Raw genomic sequence first — 26,146 nt, forward strand, 5'->3', positions numbered from 1 at the left:
ACCCATGAATGGTCTTATTTTAAAATGTAACCGGTTAATAGGCTCTTTAGAGTGGAAAGGCAATTCAGATATAGGATTGCTAGGATGATTTCTCAAAGGATAGAGGGGAACAGTAGGGGTTGCATCAGTCTTACAGTCTTATTTTAGGTATATTGTCTCTTCTTCATTAGCCTTTTCTAATGAATCTTTCAGTGGAACTACTCTGGAAGTTTGAAACCTTTTGGAGGCATCTGCATGCCAATTAAAACAGGTTTCCCATTTAATTTGGGAACTCTTGCTTTCAAGTGCACTTCTTAAATAATCTTATCTAATGTTCCTCATAATGGCCATTGTATTTCTAGGCCAAAATATCCTTGAGGGCTGGGAGAAGTTTGGTAGGACCCCAGCTGCAAATGGAGTTAACCTATTTCTGTTCAGCCATAGCTACCTGGAAATGAAGTGCAACTCACATATCTGTCTGGCCTTATTTTGAGGCCTCCAACCTGACAGTTACCAAGCCAAGTTCCACAGGATGTGAAACAAACTCAGTACAGTTTTGTCATTTTTGCTAGATAGCTGAGATTTCTGGGACTATAGTTCTTAGGCACAAAGTAAGCAGGTATGCAGGAAGGTGGCATGCATGACTCTTCAGAATTTAAAAATCCCATTAGCTAAGACTGTGGCTTTCTCAGGGCCAAACTAATACCTAAAAAGGATGTGCCACAGGGTTGGGGTTTATGTGTGTTTTATAGTATACCTTGTTGTACAGAAGTTTCCTTGCATTTTGGCAAGTGACCTAGTGTCTATCTAACTCATTCTGTGACCAATGTATTCTGTCATGGGAATCTTCTTGAGGTGGCTACTGCTCTAACAGCCTTTGAATGCTCAACCTATGCCTACCAAGTTTTGCATCTTTTTGGCTTCTGAGATTCCTGCTCCTTTATCTACACAAAACAAAGCAAATAAACATTGTGTACCTTAACGTATCAGTAGTAACCAAGAAATGATACTGGGTCCTGGCCACAAGAAGACACATGTGCACCAGCAATAATTCCTGTGGAACTCGGTCAAGTTTTCCACCATGGGAATTGTGGTCTGAAAGGCTAGAGTTTAGCTCCAGGCAGACCGTTCTGCCAGATCACTTGGGCTCTGGGCAGAACCACCAGCTCCACTGGGCTCTGGGCAAATATGCTAGGTCAACTGGGCTTCAGACAAATATGCCAGCTCAATTGGACTTGGGGCATAACTCTCTGCCAGCACAAGCTGACCTGCCCTGTGAAGGAAAGCCAATTAGATTGGGAGCTTAAACACAACATAGAGCAGAACTCAGAACTAAGGAAGTTACCCACAACCCCTGGAAATGACAAGAAAGACAGTGGACTCAGATGGTTTGTGCGTACTATGTCTGTGTTTCTCACTGTCCCCAAATGCTACTGGAAGTTTGCTTTGGATCTCATTGCTGCCACAAAATCTGTTAAAAAACAAAATCAACTGAGTAAATTTGAAGATCTAATTGACATTATTAAATGATTTATGAATCAGGCAGCATTCCATCCACCAAGTAGCAAGGGATTCACAGATGTACAATATAGAAGGTTTTTATAAGGAGAGTGGGGCAAGAATATTAGCAGAAGAAAAGAATTATTCCAAGCAAGGTGACTTTCCCTTAGGGGGAAGAGTGCATGAACTGGGAGGGATTGAAGGGGATGTTGCAGATTATACCTCTCCTTCCTTCAGGGGATGGAGAGGGCCTATGTGGTGGACTCGTTGGTACCCATCAGAAAATTCCTCCTTGACCAGTTAAGAAGACTACATTTCTGGGGAGATTGAAACTGCAATTAGATTAGGTATTGAGCTCTGGTCTGGGGACTTGGCCTAGGTGAGATCATTTGGGGTCTGTGGTTTTCTTTTTAATAAAGCCTACATCTATTCTCTCGTTAGGTGTTGCAAATGGTGATATTCTATCATTCCTTCCTAATTTATCAGCTGGAATAATTGATAAAAAAAAAAAACAACAACTCCCCTGCTTCATCAACTATTTGGCTGTCTTAGGTCTTCCTTCCAAAGGAGAAGCGAGATAAAAGCTTGATTGTGTTTCTGATCACTTAAGGGTAGATTGCAGTTACTGTGCCTTCTTACCCCTAAGAACATCAGAATGTATTTCCGATAAATAAAGACATTTGCTTGCATGACTACAGAATAATGATCAAAATCAGGATGTTTAACATTATTACAATACTATGATTTAATTCAAAGTTCTATGTTCAAATATTCTCAGTTGTCCCAAACATATACTTTATAGCTTTTTGGTTTCCTGGTCCAGGATCCAGTTCAGTTCACATATTTAGTTGTCAAAGCTCATTAGTTTCCTTACATCTGGAGAATTTCTCAATTCCTTGTCTTTTATGACCTTGAATTTTTTGAGGCGTATAGGCCAGTTACTTCGTAGAATGATATTTTCTCTTGATTATTCAAGTTCTATATTTTCACAGACATACAACAGCAGTGATGTTGTGTTCTTAATACTACATATCAGGATTTAAAATCTTGATCACTTGATTGGTGTAGTGTCTGCCAAATTTCCCCATTGCAAAGTTACTATTTTTCCTTTGTAATTAATAAATAATTTATGCGAAGATATTTTGAATCTATGTACATCTCCTATTCCTCATCAGACTTTCATTCACTAGTTTTAGTACCTATGATATTGTGCTTTATAATAAAAAATGTCCCATTTCTGGCACTGAGCTCCTAAAACCGTAGGAATTTCCTAAATGATGAGAGCAATAAAGGTGTCTTTGGTTATGTTAACGAGGTGACTTTTAGGCCCCACATAAGGATGGGGACTGGTTGCTAGAGGAGACAACCACATGATGAGAATGTCAGAAATTTAAGCCACTCCTTCCTGACCTCCAGATGGGAGAGGGGCTGGATATTGAGTTCAATGATCAATGGCCAATGATTTAATCAATCCTGCCTGTATTATAAAGCCTAAAAGGAGACCTAAAAGCAGGTTTGGAGAGCATCCAGGTTGGTGAACATGTGGACATTTGGAGAGAGCGATGTGTCAGGGTGAGGCTGGAAGCTCGGTGACCTTTCCCCATACCTTGTCTTATGCATCTCTTCCATCTGGCTGTTCCTGAGTTATACACTATTGTAATTGACTGGGGATCTAGTAAGTGCAATGTTTCTCTGAATTTTGTGAGCCACTCTAGCAATGATCAAACCCAAGGAGGTGGTCATGGTAACATTCAGTCCATAGCAGGTCAGTGAGAAGTACAGGTGACATCCTGACTTGAGATTGGCATCTGAAGGTTGTAGAGATGGGTTTTATGGGATCTGACACCATCACCAGATAAAAAGTGTCAGAATTAAGTTGAATTATAGGGTACCCAGCTAGTACCCAAGAATTGCTTGGATGTATATGGGGAAAAAACCTACATGTTGGAATTTGTGATTAGAAACATAGCATCCATTGATATTTCTTGCCTAATTCAATTACTACTATAAATGTGGCCAAATAGGGGCGCCTGGGTGGCGCAGTCGGTTAAGCGTCCGACTTCAGCCAGGTCACGATCTCGCGGTCCGTGAGTTCGAGCCCCGCGTCAGGCTCTCGGCTGATGGCTCGGAGCCTGGAGCCTGTTTCCGATTCTGTGTCTCCCTCTCTCTCTGCCCCTCCCCCGTTCATGCTCTGTCTCTCTCTGTCCCAAAAATAAATAAAAAACGTTGAAAAAAAAAAAAATTTTAAATGTGGCCAAATAGAAATTTTTTTAATCTCCATTTTTTCTATATTTATTACTTGTCAATCTACCATAAGGATTTTACCTTCTTCCTAATTTTTTTTTTTTTTTTTATGTTTTATTTTCGAAAGAGCAAGCATGAGCACACGAGCAGGGGAAAGGCCCAGAGAAAGGGAGACAGAGAATCCACAGCTGCCTCCACCCTTTCAGGACAAAGCCCGATATGGGGCTCAAACCCACGAACCATGAGATCATGACCTGAGCTGAAGTTGGACATTTAACTGACTGAGCCATCCAGGTGCCCTTACCTTCTTACCAATTCATAAGTTAATATCATTATGAATTTGCAGATTCTTATATTCAGTGGTTTATGATCTGTTGCTATCATTTATTTTGAAGCTCAAATTGTCCCAGAGTTGGCCATCAGGATATTCTTTAAGCTGGCTCCTATGCCTGTTTGGTACGTATTTCTTTGAGTGTTTCATTACTTCCTGGTATAGCCAGATGTCCCAGGTACTAATACTTTTTATATGTCCTCACTGTTTTTAATAGCTTCCTTATTTTTCTTGTTATTATAAAAGTCTCCAGGATGGGGCGCCTGGATGGCTCAGTCGGTTAAGCGTTCGACTTCCGCTCAGGTCATGATCTCGCAGTCTGTAGGTTCGAGCCCCGCGTTGGGCTCTGTGCTGACAGCTCAGAGCCTGGAGCCTGTTTCAGATTCTATGTCTCCCTCTTCCTCTGACCCTCCCCTGTTCATGCTGTCTCTCTCTCTGTCTCAAAAATAAATAAATGTTAAAAAAAAAAAAAAAAAAAAAAAAACCAAAAAGTCTCCAGGCTTGTCTTGTACACTTCCTACCCCACTTTCGAATCATTTATTTCTTCAAGTTATCCATGGCTCTTTTTCATGGAAATAATAGAGGCCATAATCCGGAGGCAAAGGATTGTTGTTATTTATGGGCCTTTTCAGTAGTCAGATCTAGGAAGTACTTAAATATTTGGAAGATAAAATACATTTTGAGTTCATCAACCTCCTTCCAATGCAAATTTAGCAGTATAGGGGTTTTACTTATCTCTTCCATACCTGTATTTCCTTTGTCACCCATAGAAAATCCTAGTCTTCAACGAAACCAATATAAATGCTCATTTGCTTTATTCTACAATACACACACTACAATTTTAGAATAATAATACCCAAACTACTTGTATTTTTCCTGTTGCTGAATTACCACAAATTTGGTGGCTTGCAACAAGCCACACCTTCTGTGGAGCAGAATTCCATGTGCAGCTTAGCTGGGTCTTCTGCTAAGGAACTCACAGGCTGCAATGAAAGTGTTGTCTGGGGCAGCTGTCTTATCTGTGGTTCAACAGGGGAATGGCCTGCTTTTGGTGGCAGAATTTAGTTCTTTGTGGTTATAGGATTGAGGGCCTCAGATTCTTGCTGCTGTCAGCTAGAGGTGTCCCTGTTTCCTGCCAGCTGGGCCTCTCAGCACAGAAAGGCCATAACACAGCTCCTTCAAATAATTTTGCTCCTTCAAAGCCAGCAGGGGGGTGACTCTAGCAGGTCAAGAGCTGTAATCTTATGTACCTTAATTATATAACTACATACACGTATGCCCCATCACCTTTGCAATGTTCTACTGGTGAGAAGCATGCCCACACTCAAGGGGAGGGAACTGCACAAGGGTGTAAACATCAGGGGGCAGGGATCATAAGGGACGCCCTAGATTCTGTGTGCCTCACTACTGCAATATGACTGCTAAAAATGGTTTAAGATTTTTGGGTCATTCTTTTTTTCTTAAGCTACATACCAGTATATTCCCTAAGTATGTATGGGAATGTTTCCAGACTTTTTTTTAGAATCAGCTTTTTCTCATATAATTTTGAGTGCTCATCTGTGTCCACAAATTTTCTTCATATACTATACTTTTTGGGGGGATATATCATATTTTACTTAACCAGTTTATCTCAATTGGATGTTATTTTTTTCTGTTATAAACAGCATCATAATGAATATTCTTGTGGGAAAACATTTTCATGCACCCTTTAATTATATTGTTAAGATGAATGATGCCTATTTATTCCCAGAAAGCTTCTCTGCTTGGGCAGGATTTAAGGAACTATTTCTGTGAAGAAAATAAGGAAACTCCACTGAAGAGAGATATTAATCAGAGTTCTTCAGAGAAATGAAAGCAAGAGAGAGAGAGAGAGAGAGAAAGTGTGTGTGTGCGTGTGTGTGTGTGTGTGCATGTGTATTACAGAGATTTATTATAAGGGATTGGCTGACATGATTATGGAGGCAAGTAAATACCAAGATCTACCTGGTATGTCAGCCAGCTAGAGACCTAAGGAGCTGATGGTTAAGTTCCAGTATGAGCCCAGTGAGTCCAAAACCTCCCCAAAGAGAACTGGGAGAGCTGATGGTTTAGTTCCTATCCAAAGGCAGTCTCAAGACCAAAGAGCTGATGGTTGGACTTGAGTCTGAAGGTAAGAAGAAAACAGATGTCCCAGTTCAAACAAAGGCAGTCAGTCAGGAAGAATTGTTGCTTGCTCAGAGGAGAGCCCATCTTTTTGTTCTATTCAGGCTCACCCTCATTAGGAAGGACAATCTGCATTAGTTAGTCTAATTTAAATGTTCATCTCACCAAAAAATACCCTCATAGAACATCCAGAATAACACTTGACCAAATACTTGGACATCCCATGGCCCAGTCAAGTTGACACATAAAAAACAAAAAACAAAAAACCAAGATAGGAGGCCTTTTAAATTTAAGGTATGTGATGAAGGGCTTAGAGTTTTAGTGGAGAAAATAAGATAAAGATATTGTTAGCTTTACAGCTCTTTTCAATTCTGCAAAAAAAAAGGAGTACAAATCATCTCTCTAAATGTATTCATGTTTTCCCTTCTCAAAACTTCCTAACACTACCAAATGACATTTGCTGTTAATACAGATCCTCCTCAACTTATGATGGGGTTACACCCTGATAAACCCATTGTAAATTGAAAATACCCTAAACTGAAAATGCACTTAACACTTAACCTACAAAATGTCAGAACTTAGTCTAGCCTAATTTACGTGCTCAGAAGACTTACATTAGTCTACAGTTGGACAAAGTCATCCAGTACAAAGACAATTTTATAATAAAGTATTCAATGTATCATGTAATGTATATGAACACTTAAAGTGAAAAAGAAAATGGTTGTAAGTGTACTCGTTGTTTACCTCTGTGATCGCATGGCTGACTGGCAGTGGTGGCTCACTGTCCCTGTTGAGCATCAAGAAAGAGCATCGTGTTGCATATCACTAACCAGGGAAAAGATCAAAATTTGAAGTACAGTTTCTACTGAATGTGTGTTGCTTTGCAACCATTGTAAAGTAAGAAATCAAACCATCTTAATTTGGGGACGAGCTGTACTCTCTTTAAAGTTATTCATTCTCCTTTACAACTACCCATTCTCCTAATCACTAGATGTCTTTTTTTCTTACAGCCTATACTTAACCTCCTTGAAGGAAGAATCCTCACTCTTGCATCCAGCCTGTCCCCAGAGCACATAGCTCTAGGCAGGCTTCAGTTATAAGCTGAAAGAGATGTCTTATGCTTAAATATGATTGGTGTGTCAATTACTAACTTAATTTCTAAATGTTCTAGTAGGATTGACTGTATCTAAGAATGACTTTGCCATACTAACTCATCCAAAAAAGATTCAAACTACTTACTTGAGACTGAAATTTCATCTAGGGTAGAGAGGAAACTCCCTTCACTGAATGCCTTTGTTTTCTTCCTTATTTTCATATATAACTAATGAACACATTTTTTTGTACCCTGAGAAAAATATCTATGCAGCAGTTAACCTTTGATTTTTTTTTTTTTTTTTGGGGGGCGGGAAGCATAGTTGACGTACAACGTTACATTAGCTTCAGGTGTACAACATAGTGGGCTTCACTATGTTGTATGTAGACTTTAACAAGTCTATATGTCATGCTGTGCTCACTGCAAGTATAGCTACCTTCTGTCACCATACAACACTGTTACAATACTATTGACTATATTCCCTATACTGTACATTTTATCCCCATGACTTATTCTATAACGGGAAGCCTGCATCTTCCACTCCTCTTCACCTGTTTTTGCCATTCCCTCCACCCCTTCCCCTCAGGCAACCATTAGTATTTTCTCCGTATTTATGAGTCTCTTTCTGTGTTTTGTTCATTTATTCATTGTTTTGTTGTTTTAGATTTTATATATAAGTGAAATCATATGGTATTTGTCTCAGTTTGCCTTATTTCATTTGGCAAAATACCTTCTAGGTTCATCTGTGTTGTCACAAATGGCAAGAGCACATCCTTTTTGATGTCTGAGTAATATTTCACTACACACAAACATACACACACACAGATACATATTCCACTATATATATAGCTGTTTCTGTATCTTGACTATTGTAAATAATGCTGCAATAAGCATAGGGATGTATATATCTTTTCAAATTAATGTTTTTGTACTCTTTGAGTAAATGTCCAGTTGTAGAATTTATGGAATTCCATAATTTATGGAATTACTGGATCACATGGTAATTCTAATGTTTGAGGAAACTCTGTACTGTTTCCCATAGTGGCTACACTAGTTTTCACTCTCACCAACAGTGCACAAAGATTCCTTTTTCTCCACATCCTTGCCAACACTTGTTGTTTCTTGTGGTGTTGATTTTAGCCATTCTGACAGGTATGAAGTGGTATCTCATTGTGGTTTTGATTTGCATTTCCCTAATGATGAGTGAAATAAGCATCTTTTCATGTGTCTCTTGGCCCTCTGGATGTCTTCTCTGCAGAAATGTCTGTGCATGTCTTTTGCCTATTTTTTAATTATTATTATTATTTTTTTGGTGTTGTATAAATTCTTTATATATTTTGGATACTAACCCTTTATCAGATATGTCATTTGCAAATATCTTCCCCTATTCTATAGGTTGCTTTTTAGTTTTATTGATTTTTTTCCCTTCACTGGGCAGAAGCTGTTTATTTTGATGTAGTCCCTAAGTTTATTTTGGCTTTTGTTTCCCATGCCTCAGGAGAAATACCTAGAAAAATTTGCTACAGCCTGTGTGAGAGAAATTACTGCCTGTGTTCTCTTCTAGAATTTTTATGGTTTCAGGTCTCATGTTTAGGTCTTTAATCCATTTTGAGTTTGTGTTTGGTATAAGAAAATGGTCTGGTTTCATTCTTTTCTCAGTAGCTGCCCAACACCAGTTTTTCCTAAAACTCTTTGTTGAAGAGAGGTCATTTTTCTGTTGCATGTTCTTGCCTCCTTTGTCAAAGATTAATTGACCATACAAGTGTGGGTTTATTTCTCGGCTCTCCATTCTGGTCCATTGATCTATTTGTCTGTTTTTGTGCTGGTACAATACTGTTTTGATTACTACAGTTTTGTGGTATATCTTGAAATCTGGGATTGTGATACCTCCAGTTTTGTTCTTTTTCAATATTACTTTGGAAATTTGGGGGTTTTTTTTGTGGCTTCATACAAATTTTAGGATTATTTCTTTTAGTTCCATGAAAAATGATGTTGGTATTTTGATAAGGATTGCGTTAAATCTGTAGATTGTTTTGGGTAGTATGGATACTTTAACAGTATTTGTTCTCTCAATCCACGAGCATGGAATATGTTTCCATTTATTTGTGCCATCTTAAATTTCTTTCATCAGTGTTTTATAGTTTTCAGAGTACAGGTCTTTATGTGCTTGGTTAAGTTTATTCCTAGGTATTAATATGATTGTGAATAGGATTGTTTTCTTAATTTCCTTTCCTGCTACTTTATTATAGTGTATAGAAATGCAACAGATTTCTATATGTTGATTTTATATCCTGCAACTTCATTGAATTCATTTGTCAGTTCTAATAGTTTTTTTTTGTGGAGTCTTTGGGTTTTCTACACATAGTCTCATTTCATCTGCAAATAGTGAATGTTTAATTTCTTCCTTTCCAATTTGGATGCATTTTATTTCTTTTTCTCATCTGATGGCTTTTCGCTAGGACTTACAGCACAATGTTGAATAAAAATGGTGAGAGTGGACATCCTTGTCTTGTTCCTGATCTGAGGGGAAAATCTGTTTTTCCCCCAGTAAGTGTGATGTCAGCTGTGAGTTTTTCATAAATGGCCTTTATTATATTGAGGTATGGTTCCTCTATATCTACTTTGTTGAAGGTATTCTTTTTATCATGAATAGGTTTCATACTTTGCCAAATACTTTTTCTGCATCTGTTGAACATACGATTTTTATCCTTTTTCTTGTTGATGTGATTATCACATTGATTTTGTAAATATTAAACCACCCTTGCATCTCAGGAGTGAATCCCACTTGATCATGAAGAAGGATTATTTATTTATTTTTTTTAATATGAAATTTATTGTCAAATTGGTTTCCATACAACACCCAGTGCTCATCCCAACAGGTGCCCTCCTCAATACCCATCACCCACCCTGTCCTCCCTCCCACCCCACATCAACCCTCAGATTGTTCTCAGTTTTTAAGAGTCTCTTATGGTTTGGCTCCCTCCCTCTCTAAATTTTTTTTCCTTCCCCTCCCCCATGGTCTTCTGTTAAGTTTCTCAGGATCCACATAAGAGTGAAAACATATGGTATCTGTCTTTCTCTGTATGGTTTATATACACAATGAAATACTACGTGGCAATAAGAAAGAATGAAATATGGCCTTTTGTAGCAATGTGGATGGAACTGGAGAGTGTTATGCTAAGTGAAGTAAGTGAAGAAGGATTTTTTAAATGCATTGTTGTGTCGGTTTGCTAATATTTTGTTGAGAATTGTTGCATCTATGTTCATTAGAGATATTGGCCTGTAGTTTTGTTTTGTTTTGTTTTGTTTTGTTTTTGTGGTGTCTTTATCTGTTGTTTGGTATCAGGATAATTCTGGCCACATAGAATGAATTTGAAAGATTTCCTTCCATCCTCCTCCTCCTCCTCCTTCTTTTCTTTTTTCTTTCTTTCTTTCTTTCTTTTTTTTTGGAATAATTTTAGAAGAATAGGTATTAACTCTTCTTTAAATGTTTGGTAGGCTTCACCTGTGGGGCCATCTGACCTGGATTTTTGTTTGGGAATTGTTTTCTTTTTTGTTTGTTTTTTGGTGTTTGTTTGTTTAGTATTATTACAGATTTATTTGCAATGCTGATAACTGGTCTGTTCAAATTTTCTATTTCTTTCTGATTCCAGTTTGGGAGGTTATATGCTTCTAGGAATTTATCCATTTCTTCTAGGTTGTCCAATTTGTTGGCATATAATTTTTCATAATATTCTTTTATAATTTTACTCCTTTGTATTTCTCTTGTGTTAGTTATTTTTTTCTTTCCTGTCTTCCTTCCTTGCTTTGCTTTCTTTTCTTTCTTTCCTTTTTTTCTTTCTTTCTATGAGTTTTGTTAAAGATTTATCAATTTTGTTGACCTTTTGAAAAACAGGTTTTGGTTTCATTGATCTGTTCTTTTTGTTTTTTTGTTTTTTTTGTTTTTTACTTTCTATTTTGTTTATTTCTCCTCTGTATTATTTCCTTTTTCTACTGGTTTTGGGTTTTGATTGTTTTTTCCTCTCTCTTTCTCTCTAGGTCTTTTAGGTGTATGACTAGGTTGTTTGAGTTTTTCTTGTTCCTTGAGGTAAGCCTGTCTTGCTATAATCTTCCCTCTTAGAAAAGCTTTTGCTGCATACCAAAGATTTTTGGCTATTGTGGTTCCATTTCCATTTGTCTCCATGTATTTTTTTTATTTCCTCTTTGATTTCTTGGCTGGCCCACTCCTTGTTTGGTAGCATGTTATTTAACCTCTTTAATTTGTGTTTTCAGATTTTTTTCTTGTGCTCGATTTCCAGTTTCACAGTACTGTGGTCTGAAAATATGCATGATATGTCCTCAGTCTCTTTGAATTTGTTGAGACTTGTTCTGTGGCCTTACATGTGATCTAGTCTAGAAAATGTTCCGTGTGTACTTGAGAAGAATATGTATTCTCCTGTTTTAGGATGGAATGTCCTGAATGAATATATCTGTTAGATCTATCTAGTCCAAAGTGTCATTCAAAGCCCCTGCTTTATTGTTGTTTTCCTGTCTGGATGATCTATCCATTAGTTAAGTGGGGTGTAAATCTCCCTTATTATTATTGTATTACTATTCTTTTATGTCTGTTAATAGGTGCTTTATGTATTTGGGTGCTTTTGTGTTGGGTGCGTGAATATTTAAAATTGTTGTATTTTCTTATTGGATTGTTCCCTTTATCATTAGGTAGTATTCTTTTTTTGTCTCTTGTTGTAGTATTCAGTTTGAAGTCTATTTTGTCTGGTATAAGTATTGTTACCCTAGCTTTCTTTTCACTTCCATTTGCATGTCAAATGTTTTTCCATTCCTTCACTTGCAACCTGTGTGTGTCTTTAGGTTTAAAATGAGTCTCTTGCAGGTAGCAGATCAATGGTTCTTACATGTTTATCCATTCTGTCACCCTGGTTTTTTGATTAGAGCATTTAGTCTATTTACATACATAAGTGTGTACTTATTGCCATTTTGTTATTTTATGGTTGCTTTTGTAGTACTTCTTTGTTCCTTTCTTCTCTTGTTCTCTTTGTTCATGGATTCATGGCTTTCTTTAGTGATTTGGATCCCTTTCTCTTTATTTTTGGCATATCTGTCACAGGTTTTTGATTTGTGATTACCTTTAGATTTACATATAACATCTTATGCATATAGCATTCTATATTAAGTTGATGGTCATTTATGTTTGGACCCAATCTTAAAGCACTACATTTTTATCCCTCTGCCACCCACATTTTAGGTACATAGTTTCATACTTTCATTTTGTGAAGTTCTTGATGGATTTTTACTGATATACTTAATTTTAGTCCTTTTGTGCAACCTACTTTTCTTACTCTTGTCTGTTGCTTATCGATAACCTTTCCACTCATAGAATCCTCTTTAATGTTTCTTGTAAGGCTGGTCATGAATTACTTCAAGTTTTGTTCGGGAAACTCTATCTCTCCTTCTATTCTGAATGATACTTTGGCTGAATAAAGTATTCTTGGTCACAGGTTTTTTTGTTTTTGTTTTTTTTCTTTCAGCACTTTGAATATATATCATTTCACTCCCTTCTGGTCTGTCAAGTTTCTGCTCAAATATCAGCTAATAGCTTTATGGGGTTTCACTTGTATGTAACTGCTTTCTTTCTCTTGCTGCCTTGAAAATTATTTTCATCACTACTTTTTGCCATGTTAATTAATATGTGTTTTGGTGTGGACCTGCTTGGGTTGATTTTGTTGGGCCCTCTCTGTGCCTCTTGGGTCTAGATTTGTTTCCTTCCCCAGAGTTGGAAAGTGTTTAGCTATTATTTCTTTAAATAAATTTTCTGCCCCTTTTTACTCTTGTCTCCTTCTGGGATCCTTGTAATGTGAACATTATTATGCTTAATGGTATCATTGAAGTCCCTTAATCTATTCTCTTTATTATTCTTTTCTCTCTCTTTTGTTCAGCTAGATCGCTTTCCACTACTTTGTCCTCTAGGTCACTGATCCATTCTTCTGTTTCCTTTAATCTATTCCCTATAATGTATTTTAAATTTCAGTTATTGAGTTATTCATCTCTGATTGGTTCTTTTTGTTTTCTCTTTGTTGACAGTCTCAACAAGATCCTCCACTTTTTTCTCAAGTCCAGTTACTATCTTTATTACCATTACTTTAAATTCTCCAATAGACATATTATTTACCTCCTTTTTTGTTTAGCTCTCTAGCTGTGATTTTTGTCCTGGTCTTTCATTTGGGACATATTCCTCTGTCTCCTCATTTTGTCTAACTTTGTATCCATGTGTTAGGAAAGTCAACTATAGCTCTTGCTCTTAAAAGAGGTGGCCTCATGAAGAGGAGGTTCTATAGAGCCATGCAGTGTAATGTCCCCTTTTCACCAAAACCTGACACTTCAAGGGCGTCTCCTGTGTGTTTTGTGCCCTCCTGTTGTGGCTGAGACATACTTGCCTTCAGTTCAGTCATCTGCAATGGCTCTCCTTGCCTGTTTGGGCAAGATTTGGCCCCTGTGTTGCTAATGGGCCACCTTGGGACTGCCTTTGGCTTCAGTTGGGTCACACTAAGCATTTCCCAAGAGCTGTGGTCACAAGGAACTGCAGGGCTCTCTTCCTGTGTTGTCCCCTGGGAAGCTTTCTTTGGTGAGTGGGGCCTGAAGTCAAACCATATTTCTGCACCCTGCCCACTTTTGAGGTCACAGTCAAACTGGTATATGTGGTTATCTTCTTCTCTACCCAGGGCAGGTGTCAGTTTGGAGTGCTGCTGGCCCCCTTGGGGCTACTTGAACACAGCCAGATATGTGGCACTGCTTTGGATGGACTTCTAAGTGTGTGTTGGCTTGAGCAGGTCCACAGGAGAATGTGGGGGCAGGGTCACTTTTAACAAGCTAGGTGGAAAGTGTTCACACTGTGTAGGTACCTGCAGGTGTCTGTGTGTCTAGGCTGGGGATAGGGGAAGGATGGTACTTGCCAGCACCTTTTTACTTACAGAGGTCTTCCAATGGTCCCTGTTCCTTCTGCACATGTTCTGAAATTAGTAAATAAATCTCCTTCCTGTATACCTCAGGTTTTTTTCAAATTGCTGCTTTTATGTTATAACTCAGTGGGATTGTTTGTTATCCTGTCTCTTAAGGGCAGAGACTCGATTTCCTATTGCCCTCCTGTTCTCCCAAAGCCAAACCTGCTGCTTTTTAAGATTGCAGGTGTTAAGCCCCACTGAGTGTAAGAACTTGCTAAGTTAAGCCCCTCTGTTTTTCAAAGCCAAATGTTATGGGGATTCATTTTCCCCCATACCTGGGATGCCTGGTGTGGGATGTGCTCCTTTCCCTTCTCTGTGCCTGTGGTGTACCTCCTTCCTGCAGACAGTCTCACAGATCAGTTTGGTTCCCAACTCTATCTCTGCCCTTCCTGCCTTTTTTGATGTAGCCTCTTTTCTACACTTAGCTGTGAGGAGTCTGTTGTGTCAGTCTTTGGGTTATTTTCTGGATTATTTACACTGAGTGGGTGTTATCTAGGTGTATCCACGGGATAAGGTGAGCTTAGTATCCTGCTATTCTGCCATCTTCCCCAAATATCCTAGAAGTTTTATGAGTTTATATCTCACAAAGTTGGTCCTTAATCCATTTCGAGTTTATTTTTATGTGTGGTATAAGAAAGTGGTCCAGTTTCATTTTTCTGCATGTCTGTCCAGTTTCTCCAGAGGCATTTATTGAAGAGACTATCTTTTCTTCATTACATATTCTTGCTCCTGTGTCATAGATTAATTGACCATATAAGGATGGGTTTATTTCTAGGCTCACTAGTCTGTTCTATTGACCTATATACCTATTTTTGTACCAGTACCATACTGTTTTGATTACTCTAGCTTTGTACTATAACTTGAAATCTGGGATTTGATACTTTCAGCTTTGTTCTTCTTCTTCAAGATTGCTCTGGGTATTTGGGGTCTTTTGTGGTTCCATACGTGTTTTAGGGTTATTCTAGTTCTGTGAAAAATGCTGTTGCTATTCACTGAATACTTTTTAAGGAAAGAATGGGAGACAAAAATAAGGTGGCGTTTTGATTACTCTTAAAAGTTATTATTGATTATATATATCATACATATTTAAACCTCGTAACAACTGTGTATGGTAGGTTTTATCATCTTCATCTCACAGGTAAGGAAACTGAAACTCAAAGAGATTAAGTAATGTACCCACATCTACACACCTGGTACACTTCAGAGTGAAGATTTGACACTAGGCCCATTAGACTTCAGCCCGAGGCTGGTGCTCTTCCCACTCTGCCATGCCAACTCAGCAGGACTGGGAAGGTTCTATGGCAAGTTTCCAGGACCCCAGGGTCCTGAGGGAATAGAGTAATTCACTTTTCACTTTTATTTTTATTTATTTATTTTTTAATTATTATTATTATTATTTTTATTTATTTTTGGGACAGAGAGAGACAGAGCATGAACGGGGGAGGGGCAGAGAGAGAGGGAGACACAGAATCGGAAACAGGCTCCAGGCTCCGAGCCATCAGCCCAGAGCCTGACGCGGGGCTCGAACTCACGGACCGCGAGATCGTGACCTGGCTGAAGTCGGACGCTTAACCGACTGCGCCATCCAGGCGCCCCCACTTTTCACTTTTAAAACATAATGTTAACACATCTTTCAAAACTGATGTGCCTTTCTTCCTAAGGCTCAGTTGGAATTGCCAATATAATAGACTACCTGAGACAGACAACTCGTCAAAATTCTGAACATGGTGGACTTGAGGAGTTATGGAACATGCTTGATCCTGAAAAGAGAGACCTGCATGTGGATCTGGAAACTTTTCATACCATCATGAAAGAATGGATGACTTGCTGTAGAAACAAATGGTAATCATAGTCCGAGCAGGATGTGTATTCAGGTTCTGTTTTAACAACTGATTACAATTAATGCTAATCTGTTTTTTTTGTGTGTTGATGGAAATACTATAATCCGGTGCCCCTCAACCTTTAGCATGCACTGGAATCATCTAAACTGTTTATTATACCTGATTATTGCCCCCTAACGGTGATTCAGCAAGTCTGGGGAGAAGCCTGATAATTTGTATTTCTAACATGTTTTCAAGTGATAATGATGCTGATGAGTGTGCACATGGGGGTGATGAGCACACTTTGAGAATGTATTATATGAATTATGTTAATTCTAATAGCATTCATTTACTATGATTAGGGCAGCACATATTATTATGTTCTCACAAAGAATTGAGCTGACATAGAAGTCAAGCAAATTATTGATAATGACCAGCAAATCTCCAAATGCATTTAAACTCAGAATAAATGCCCTGTAGAGGTCAGTGGGGATAATTAGGAAGTGAATATAATTTGGAAGCCTAGGATACAGGGAAGCTAAAGGGAAAAGGGAGAAAAAAAAAGTAGTGGGATTGAAAAACAAAAAGGATGGATAACACCCATGATAACAGCGCCCCTAGTGGAACCTGGAGAAGTGTTATGTTCTTTCATAAGAAGCTTGATTTCTGTGGCTTTTAATCAGTCACCAATCTCTACCTATCAGCTCATATACAGTAGGAATTTGCTTAAAAAACCGTTCAAGCCCAAAATCTGACAAAAATTTTTAATGTAGCTTAGGAAAAGATGATTGAAATGTTGTTTGCCAAAAATGAGTCAATCTTGAAAGCAAGATACATATATAAAAATATCTAGTTTTACCTGTAATCAAAGAAATGCAAATAAAGACAACATACCAGTTTTCCTCATCAGTGTGCCAAAGTGTTAAAAAAAATAACCCTATCCCATGTTGTCAAGGCAGGTGGAGAAATCAGCACTGTCCAGTACCTTGTTGGTAGTGGTGCAAGTTGGTACAGTTTTTTCAAGAGCTATTTAAGAATATGTACCAAACCCTTAAAAATACGTGATGGGTTTGGGCTAGTCATACAACTTAAAGAAAAATAACCAACCATATACTGCGATAGGTGTGTTTATGATAGTGATAAATACAAGCAACTTAAAAACTTTTAAATAGAGGGTCAGACTAATAAATTATAATTCCATACACTAGAATTTTAAATAGTCACTCAAAATTATAATTAGATACCTAACAAGAATTATATTCACATACGTTCATTTCCAATAATAGACCATAAATACATATATGTAGTATAAACCTGTATTTATCAAGAAAAAAATATGCATAGGGATGCCTGGGTGGTTTAGTTGGTTAAGGGTCTGACTCTTGATTTCAGCTCAGGTCATGGTTGCATGGTTGGTGGGTTTGAGCCCCACATCAAGCTCTGCACAGACAGCGCGGAGCCTGCTTGGCTCTCTCTGCCCCTTTCCCACTTGCTCACTATCTCTCAAATAAACATTTAAAATAAAGAAAGAAAAAGAAAAAATATGCATAAAAAATGTTGGGAAAGATATATTCCAAAATGATTATCTTTCCATGATGGTTTCAACTTTTTGTTCTCATGCATTTTCTCATTTTCCTAAAATATTTAAGTTTTATAATAAAAATATTAACCCATTATAAAATGGTGTGAAGGCAAAAGAAAGAAACCCTAATTTTTTAGGACAGAAGTAAAGAAAAAAATATGGAAGATATAAACACAAAATATAAGAAAAGAAACTCAAAGGGCGATAAGTGTGTAGCTAGAAATAGTAACATGGTGCATGTATGATTCTGATAGATATCTCACATTGAAACACAATGAGATGTAAGTACAAATATAGAGACTTTTGTGGCTGTTCCAGAGAGGTATTCTAAGGATATGGCACTTAGATTAAGTAAAACTTAAATCACAGTATAGAGACTCTTAAAAAGGAAATGGTTGAAATTTTAATATGTTTATTTTGAGGGTTAGAACTAGAGTTTGGGTACTCGACAGCAGTCTATAGAGCGCTTCCCCCAACTTTCAGGAGTAAATGCTCAAAGTACAATTTGTTTAGGTTCTACCCGGTTTTCTAAGAGAAAAGAAAAATGATAGCCTCATAAATATGTCCTAAGTATTAGTTGTTTATGCCTTTTCCTTCCCAACTGTTTAATCCCACAGTATTCCTATCTCTGTAAGTGTCCACTTACTACTCCAAACTATATTGACTTCCTAACCCATTGAGACCTCACATCCCTAGTCATAGCTGCCGCACATCATCACCTGCCTACTTCTGCACGCTCATTTTCTTTTTTGTGTTAGATTAAAAGTTTATGGGAGACAGAGGTAATGCCTAATGTTTCTTTTCTATTACTCTATCTTAGCACAATGTTGAGCTCCAAATAGTTGCTAAGTGAAAAGATAGTTTTAAATTCAGAAAGAAATACTTGAATAGAAAAGTACAGGGCATATCTGAAAAATTAGCTAAGGTTTGGGCTGGCAGGGAATCCTAGCTCATTGCTTTGTTTTGTTTTGGTTGCAGGGAAGGAATGAGTACTGGATCAAGTGGCAGGATTGATGATTTTGTTTTTGAACAGGACAGCATCAAATCAAGCAGAGCAAGTATGTATGTGTTTCTTCTGTTTTTTTCTGCCTCTTTCTTGTGGTTTGGAGAAATGGATTTTTCATAAAACACTCTTGTATGTGTTTCAGTTAAGATGACCACAGATAAAACAGAATCTACGTCATGGAGCTTCGAGGCTTTGGGTGGAGATGTGTCTAAAGGAGTCTTGTAAGCATTCTTATTTGTGATGCTTTCACAAGTGCCTCAACTTTTCTGACTTATTTTTCTCATTTATTTCATAGATCTACATATTTTACTTATGATAAAGCCACGTGTGTGTGTGTATGTGTGATAGAGCTAACAGATCTTTTTGTAGACTCTTTTTAACTATTCTATCCCAATTGCATTAGAATAAATTTCACCAGGAACGCAATTTATATAAGACTAGTATTATATAAATTAACATTTTAACATTTTATCACTAATAAAACCCTTCTCCTTCATTAACTTCATGTGTTTTCCATGGAAAACAAGTTCCATTTGAGGTAGAGTTATGACATTGACATTACGCTCTTTGGGGGATTGTTTTTAAAGCACCTCTTTAATAGATACTTCTAGATATGAATGAGAAAAGCTGTTTTCTGCTAAATGTGTGTGTTTTAGATATCAAGGAGAGGCAATTCTGTTTCTCCCTTATTTTATCCTTAACACTTTACGTTTGCCCATGCTAAAAGGTATAGTAGGAAACACGTACCCACGCTGTGCTAAGCACTGGCATCAGATGGCAAAGAGGAAGAGAAGGCCTGGGACTCCATGAAACATGTGGCCTAGACTCTCAAAGGGTCCATTATCTAATGCTGAGGCAAGGGTGACACAAACATGAACAAGCTGTAGGAAATTTTAGGAAAGGTGAATACTAAGTTGTGAGCTACAGGCTAGTTTCCTAGTTAAAGGCCTGTTAAAGCTTGTCAGGATCCCTTGACTGAAAGAGTAACAATGTGTTGATTTATTTCAGAATCTCTCCTAACCAAGCCAGAAATAGGAAACTTCATTGTAGGCAGAGATAAATGTTAGGCGTGAAGTAGAAAAAGAATAAACAAAAGCTGTGACAGCCAACTTCACAACTGGCAGATGCTGAATATTTGACAATTCTGGAAAAATCTTTGCTGCTGTAACAAATGCTTGAATATGTATTTATTCTATAAATGGACCGCACTTATTTATAAAGATAGAAAAGGAGAAAGTAGAAAATCGCACAGTGATACATACTGTATTTGGATTGGAAGGGATTGGAGATGTTGAAGATTATTCTCATTCATTCTTTCCCCTGCAGAGAGGTGTCTCATTTGATTACCTATGCAGCAGACCTACATTTTAACAGACAGAAATTGGAGGAAGAAAATAATAAGTTAAAACTGGCATTAGAAACCTTGGAAGAAGCTAACTGCCAGTTATCAGAAGAGTGTACTGAATTGCGCCTTCAGATAAAAAGGTGAACCATAGAGAGGGCTACGGTGCTCTGGGAGCTTTCCATCCTTTTTTTCCTTTTTTTAAAAAAAATCTATTTTTAAAATTGGGTTATAATTCACACAGCATAAAATGTACCCTTTTAAGGTGTACAATTCAGTGGTTTTAAAAGAAATTATTTTTGGGGCGCCTGGGTGGCTTGGTCGGTTAAGCATCCGACTTCGGCCTGGGTCATGATCTCACGGTCCATGAGTTCAAGCCCTGCGTCAGGCTCTGTGCTGACAGCTCAGAGCCTGTAGCCTGTTTCAGATTCTGTGTCTCCCTCTCTCTCTGCCCCTCCCCTGTTCATGCTCTGTCTCTCTCTGTCTCAAAAATAAACAAACATTAAAAAAAAATTTTTTTAATAAAAAATAAATAAAAAAATTAAAAAAAGAAATTATTTTTGATGTTTATTTATTTTTGAGAGAGACAGACCATGAGCAGGTGAGGGGCAGAGAGAGGGAGACACAGAATCTGAAGCAGGCTCCAGGCTCTGAGCTGTCAGCACAGAGCCCAACGTGGGGCTTAAACCCAGGAATGAGATCATGACCTAAGCCAAAGTTGGATGCTTAACCTACTGAGCCACCCAGGTGCCCCAAAGAAAGCTCATACCTTTTAGCAGTCACTCCCCATTTCCCTTTCCCTCAATCCCTGGCAACCACTAATCTACTTTCTGTCTCTATGGATTTACCTGTTCTGGATATTTTGCATAAATGGAATCATACCATATGTGACCTTTGTGTCTGGTTTCTTTCACTTAGCATAATGTTGTCACAGTTCCATGTTGCAGGATGGAGCTTCATTCCTTTTTATGGCTGAATATTCCATTGTATGGATGTATACATTTTGTTCATCCATTCATCAGATAATGGACATTTAGAGTGTTTCTACTTTTTGGCTATTACAAATGCTGCTGCTATGAACTTGTCTATATAAGTTTTTGTGTGGGTATATGCTTTTAGTTCTCTTGGGTATATCCTTAGAAGTGAAATTGCTGTGTAGTGACTTGTACTTAACATTTTGAAGAACTGCCAAACTGTTTTCCAGAGCAGCTGTACTATTTTAGATTTTTGCCAGCAATGTTTGTCAGTTCATTTCTAGCAATGATATTTTTTATGTCATTTAAGGCAGTGTTGTCTATATAAGGCCAATATGCCTATTGACCAAGTGTGGATCTCTCCAAAGTATTTTGTGGTTCAGTTGAACTCTTACTCTATGTAAATTCCCATGGTAAGTATAGTAGATCCTTCAGTGACACAGATTTGATCTGCATGGGTCCACTTACACGAGGATTTTCTTCAATAAATACGGTACAGTACTATCAATGTATTTTTCTTCCTTATGATTTTGTTAAGGATTTATTTTCTCTAGCTTACGTTATTTGGTAAGTATCTAATCTAAGTAAGAACATGGTATCTAATATACATCACATAGAAAATATGTGTTAATTGACTATGTTATTGGCAAGGCTTCTGGTCAACAGTAGGCTATTGGCTGTTAAGTTTTGGGGGAGTCAGAAATTGTACACAGATTTTTAATGAAGGTCGACAGACCTAACCCCCATGTTGTTCAAGGGTCAACTCTATTATGAGAGATTCATCAGTGAGTCAGATTTAAAATGTGCTTTCAGGGTATCTGATAAAGTTGATGGATGATAAGAAAATTCATGACTTTAGCTTAAGATAAAAAGGAATAAAGAACCTAGAAGACATACCACATGGTATCAAGCACTGGGGAAATGCGTTGCAAGGAGATGCTTGAACTTCAGGAAGAAAAGCAACAATTTTCTCAAAAGTTCTGCATTTACAGATGTTTAGGTGCTAAAATTTTGAACAGAAGAGTTCTAAATTAACTTGAAAAGACAGTAGAACATCCTGACCATGGATTCTTTCCCTCATAATTTTTGACTAGCCAGTCTAGCCTCAAAGCCAATCTATAAAGTACATAAAAAGAAATGATTACTTTAAGCTTTCTCCATTCCACAATGGGTTTATTTATTACATATCTGAGATAAAAGAATTCAAAGTTTCTCTTAAAAATCTATGCCTTGGATGAATGTGCCAGGGAGAATATTTGGTTGTAAGCACTAGAAGCTGACTGTAGTTAGCATAAGCAGTGAAGAAATGTACTAGAAAGGAATTGAATAACTCACAGAATGGACAGAAAGCCTAGAGAATCTGGATGGGCAGCCAGAATGCTTAGTGTCCACAAAATTAAGCCCTTTGTATCCTCTTCCTTCCCCTGATCCTTCAGAAAAGGCTCTGCTTCCTTTCATTGCTCACAACATATTTTTGATAATGTGTGGTTGTCCCATCATTTGCCTCCTATATTAACTGTGACTGTGTGGATGGGAGGAGCCCCGTGTTACTCATCCTGGTCACCCTAGTGCTCAGTAGAATGTCTGCCATAGAACAACTGTCATTTGTCCACAGGTCTGACAGCCAGAAACCTTTTTCTCCTGTCTTTCTCTGCCTTCACTTCTAAATCAAATAGCAAGTCCTGTTAATTTTACCTCCTTTATATTCCTCAAGTAGGTTTACGTCTTTCTTTTCCTATATCTACTACTTAGTTCAACTCAACATCATCTTTCACCTGGATCACTACAACAACCTCCTGATTAGTCTCCCTACATTTCTAAAACTAGTGCCACACAGGCAGGAATGCTCTTTCTAAATGCCAGTCTGCCACATCATGCCCTTGCTTTAAATACTTCCATGGATCCCTGTCACCTTCAGGATGTAATCCAATTGGCAGAACCCTTCCTGAGGGGGCCTCTGTTGCCTTATCTCTATTCCCAGTTTCTACTCTAGGCTCTAACAACATCTAATTGCTTGAAGTCCCTCAATGGGCTTCTGTTTGTTCTCTCCCTCTCCCCGCCCCCCCCCCCCAATCCCCATTATTTGAGCTGTCTGCCATTTACACAGTGTCTACAGAACTTGGATTCACTCCAATCTTGGTTCATATCACACTGTGTTATAATTACGATTTCTGTTTACCCTTCTAGTCTATAAACTCCAGGAGGGTAGAGTTCTCATGTTTGGATTCACTTTGGCTTCTTTAGTGCTTAGCATAATGCCTGGCACAGAGTTGCAGCTCCATGAACATTTGTTGAATGATCAACGTAATTCCTTAGTAAGGAAGAAAAATGTACCTTCTATGAGACCCTGCTCAGAAAACAGTTTATAATCCAGTGGGAGTACAAATAGGCAATTCCATGCTATGGATTACCATAATTCATTTAATAGGTTTCTTTTTTGTTGGAAATTTAGGTTGTTTCCAATGCTTTGGTATTGTAAACAATGCTATAATAAACTTCTAAAGGAAAATGGATAGACACTATATAGACAACTATAGTTGTCCTCTCCTTCATTAGTTTGTAACTGCTACAAGGGCAAGGACCATGTCCCTTGTTCACCATCATAGGCCTTCTTGCAGGGTAGAGCACCTGGAACATGGTATTATTCAATAAATATGTATAGAATTGCATTAAATAATATTACATCCTAGTAGAAGGAAAGAATCATGTGATTCAGCCAGTGATGAATTTCGAAGGGAGACTCCAAATCTTTATCTTCAAGAATGTTTGTTTCCTTCTATCTCTCTTCCCCCACCAAAACTCCCCACAAAATCTCTTTCTTTTCAAATGGCTGTGAAAGATCATGGGTATATTTTTACTGTTGTTGGTATCTGGTTTAAGCCTTTAGTGGTTTTCAACTTGGGTCCAAAAATAGTCCTTGGCTTTACTTTGTATCTTTGACAGTTATATTTGAGGTTTTGCTCATTGCCTTCCTCCCCAACCCCACCCCCACAGTGCCCACCAGGCTAATATGAGAACGAATCTGTTAAAAGAAGAACTGGAGGAACTGAAAATTAGTATGAATGCTTCAGAAGAGCAGAAGACCATGATTATAGCTCAGAACAAACAATTAGTAAGTCATCCAAGTACCTTAAAATTGGCATATAATTTACATAACTGATAGCCAAGAGGGTTTATTTGGAGGCAAAACTCAGAAGTCAGTGGGCTGATAAATGAATTGGTAATACCTTAGAAAAGTAAAGGCAATTTAAATAAAAATTTGGAAGAAAAAAAAGAAAAGTAAAGGCAAATAGGATAGACTGTTTTTCTTTTCAACCAAAATTAAAAGTCTTTACAAATTACTCAATCCTATCCACAATGGTTTGTGAAGACCTACATCTCTGGAATGCCTCCAGAAGTTGATAGGTGAATTTGTAAATAACTAATGCTAAAAACCACTTGAATTTTCTTAAAAAAAAATTCTCTATCAAATTTTCAGCTTTTTCTCAAGAAAGGTTTTCAAAAAATTTATTATCCCCATACTTACTTCTACTTAGATAACTAAGTACTTATGAATTTAGTAATCTAAGAAGCCCCATAAATCAGTCCTTACACTAAATAAACACAGGCTTATAATTTTTAGAGCAAAACATTACTTAGACAAAGCTTTACCTCAACTGCCAAAAAAAAGTAGTTATTTTTATTGAGAATGTTAAACCATTTTGGTAATAATCTTTAGAGCTTTAGTGATAATCTTCAAAATTCTTCTATATTCCAGCAGTATTCTACCATTGCTAATGATGGTGGGATCAGCTATAAGTCATTCAGACTAATTCATTTTTAGATGTATTAGCCATTAGGACAGTTGGACTCCAGGCCTGTGTCACTGCCACAACCAACACAGCTTAGTTTAGCTCAGCTCTTGCCTCAATAGCAAAATGTGAGGACTAGACTCATTGTCAGGTGACTCTGAACATCTCTGTGGATGCAGTACAGGAAAGACTCAATTTGGGACCACACAGGAACTTCTATGTTGAGGAAATGTTGAGAAATTGTCAAGTAGCCACTCGGGAGTCAGACTGCTGGCATACAAGTCCTGCCTCTGACAGCTGTGTAACTTTAGGCAAACCATGTAACCTCTTTAACCTTTAGTGTCCTCACAAGTAAAAGTAAGATAATAGTACTACCTGCCCTAGCTGGGAGGGCTAAATAAGTTAATACATGAAAAGAATCAATGTCCTCTTTCCTCCTAGGACTCAATATTGTTAGCTGCTACTGTTAAAAGTGCTGAGCCCTAGACATACAATCCTAACCTTGTGCAATTTATAGTGTTTTACAATTTCAAAAGAATTTTTACTACTTTATTTAGTTGGTTGCCATAGAAATTCTGTGAAGTAAAAGCAGAAGGTGCTATTCTTCAGTTAAAAAAATTAATAGTTATAGGTAAAGTCCAGAGATGTTTTGATTATTTAAAGTCAATAAGTGTAGAGCTACAACTTAACTCAGGTCTTCAGATTCTAATTATGTGGTGTGTGTATTCTTTCATTCTTGTACAAATGACATCTTAACCTGAGATGTTTCTCCTTTTATTTTTATATTACATAGGTAATAACTGTTCACTCTATAAAATGAGGAAATGCATATTAACAAAGAAAAAATAAAACCCCACAAAAATCCTTACCTTATCCACAAGATTTCCTATTAATGTTTTGGCATATATCTTGTCCTAGAATATTTTTTTTCTTGTGGTTCTGAATTTGGGGCTCTTAATGATTAAATGGCTTTTGATATTTGTATGTTCTGGTAATACTGAATCTGAGAATATCAACAACTTCAAGTAGAAAGCTAGAACTTTTCGTGATTTCAGGGTGCCATTTTAAATAGATGAATTCACACTACCTGTCATAAGTGGATGGGAGGAAAGTAGCAGGGAAAGAAGCTATGTTATTCCTTTTTTGGTTTTCCTCTTTCCTTCCCTGTCAGTTAGACTGAGTCAAGGAGAAAAGTGACTTACAAATCCCAAGAAACTTGAAGCCAAAGGCTTAGCTCCATATTGAAAATATTTTCAGACTAGGCTTGTGATATGTCACTACCATATTTAAAGTTAATAAAGAGAAAGAATGTCAGTAGCCTTAGAGGTAAATGTATGTGGT

At 37.5% G+C, this 26,146-nt stretch overlaps 1 protein-coding gene across 1 annotated transcript in view; it reads left to right on the plus strand.

The window, feature by feature from the left end:
• The window catches only part of LOC144616993 (inositol 1,4,5-triphosphate receptor associated 2-like), a 44,264-nt gene extending 19,427 nt beyond the window's left edge, over nt 1-24,837 (plus strand). Inside the window, exons 2-7 of the mRNA XM_078450530.1 lie at nt 15,952-16,132; nt 18,671-18,750; nt 18,841-18,919; nt 20,025-20,183; nt 24,009-24,126; nt 24,772-24,837. Of these exons, the coding sequence (XP_078306656.1) occupies nt 15,952-16,132; nt 18,671-18,750; nt 18,841-18,919; nt 20,025-20,183; nt 24,009-24,126; nt 24,772-24,837 (683 nt within the window). The remainder of the gene's footprint in view (nt 1-15,951; nt 16,133-18,670; nt 18,751-18,840; nt 18,920-20,024; nt 20,184-24,008; nt 24,127-24,771) is intronic.
• The last annotated feature ends 1,309 nt before the right edge of the window (nt 24,838-26,146 follow it).

The sequence above is a fragment of the Panthera onca genome, chromosome B4, assembly GCF_046562875.1.
Source record: "Panthera onca isolate mPanOnc1 chromosome B4, mPanOnc1 haplotype 2, whole genome shotgun sequence".
NCBI classification, from domain to species: Eukaryota; Metazoa; Chordata; class Mammalia; order Carnivora; family Felidae; genus Panthera; species Panthera onca.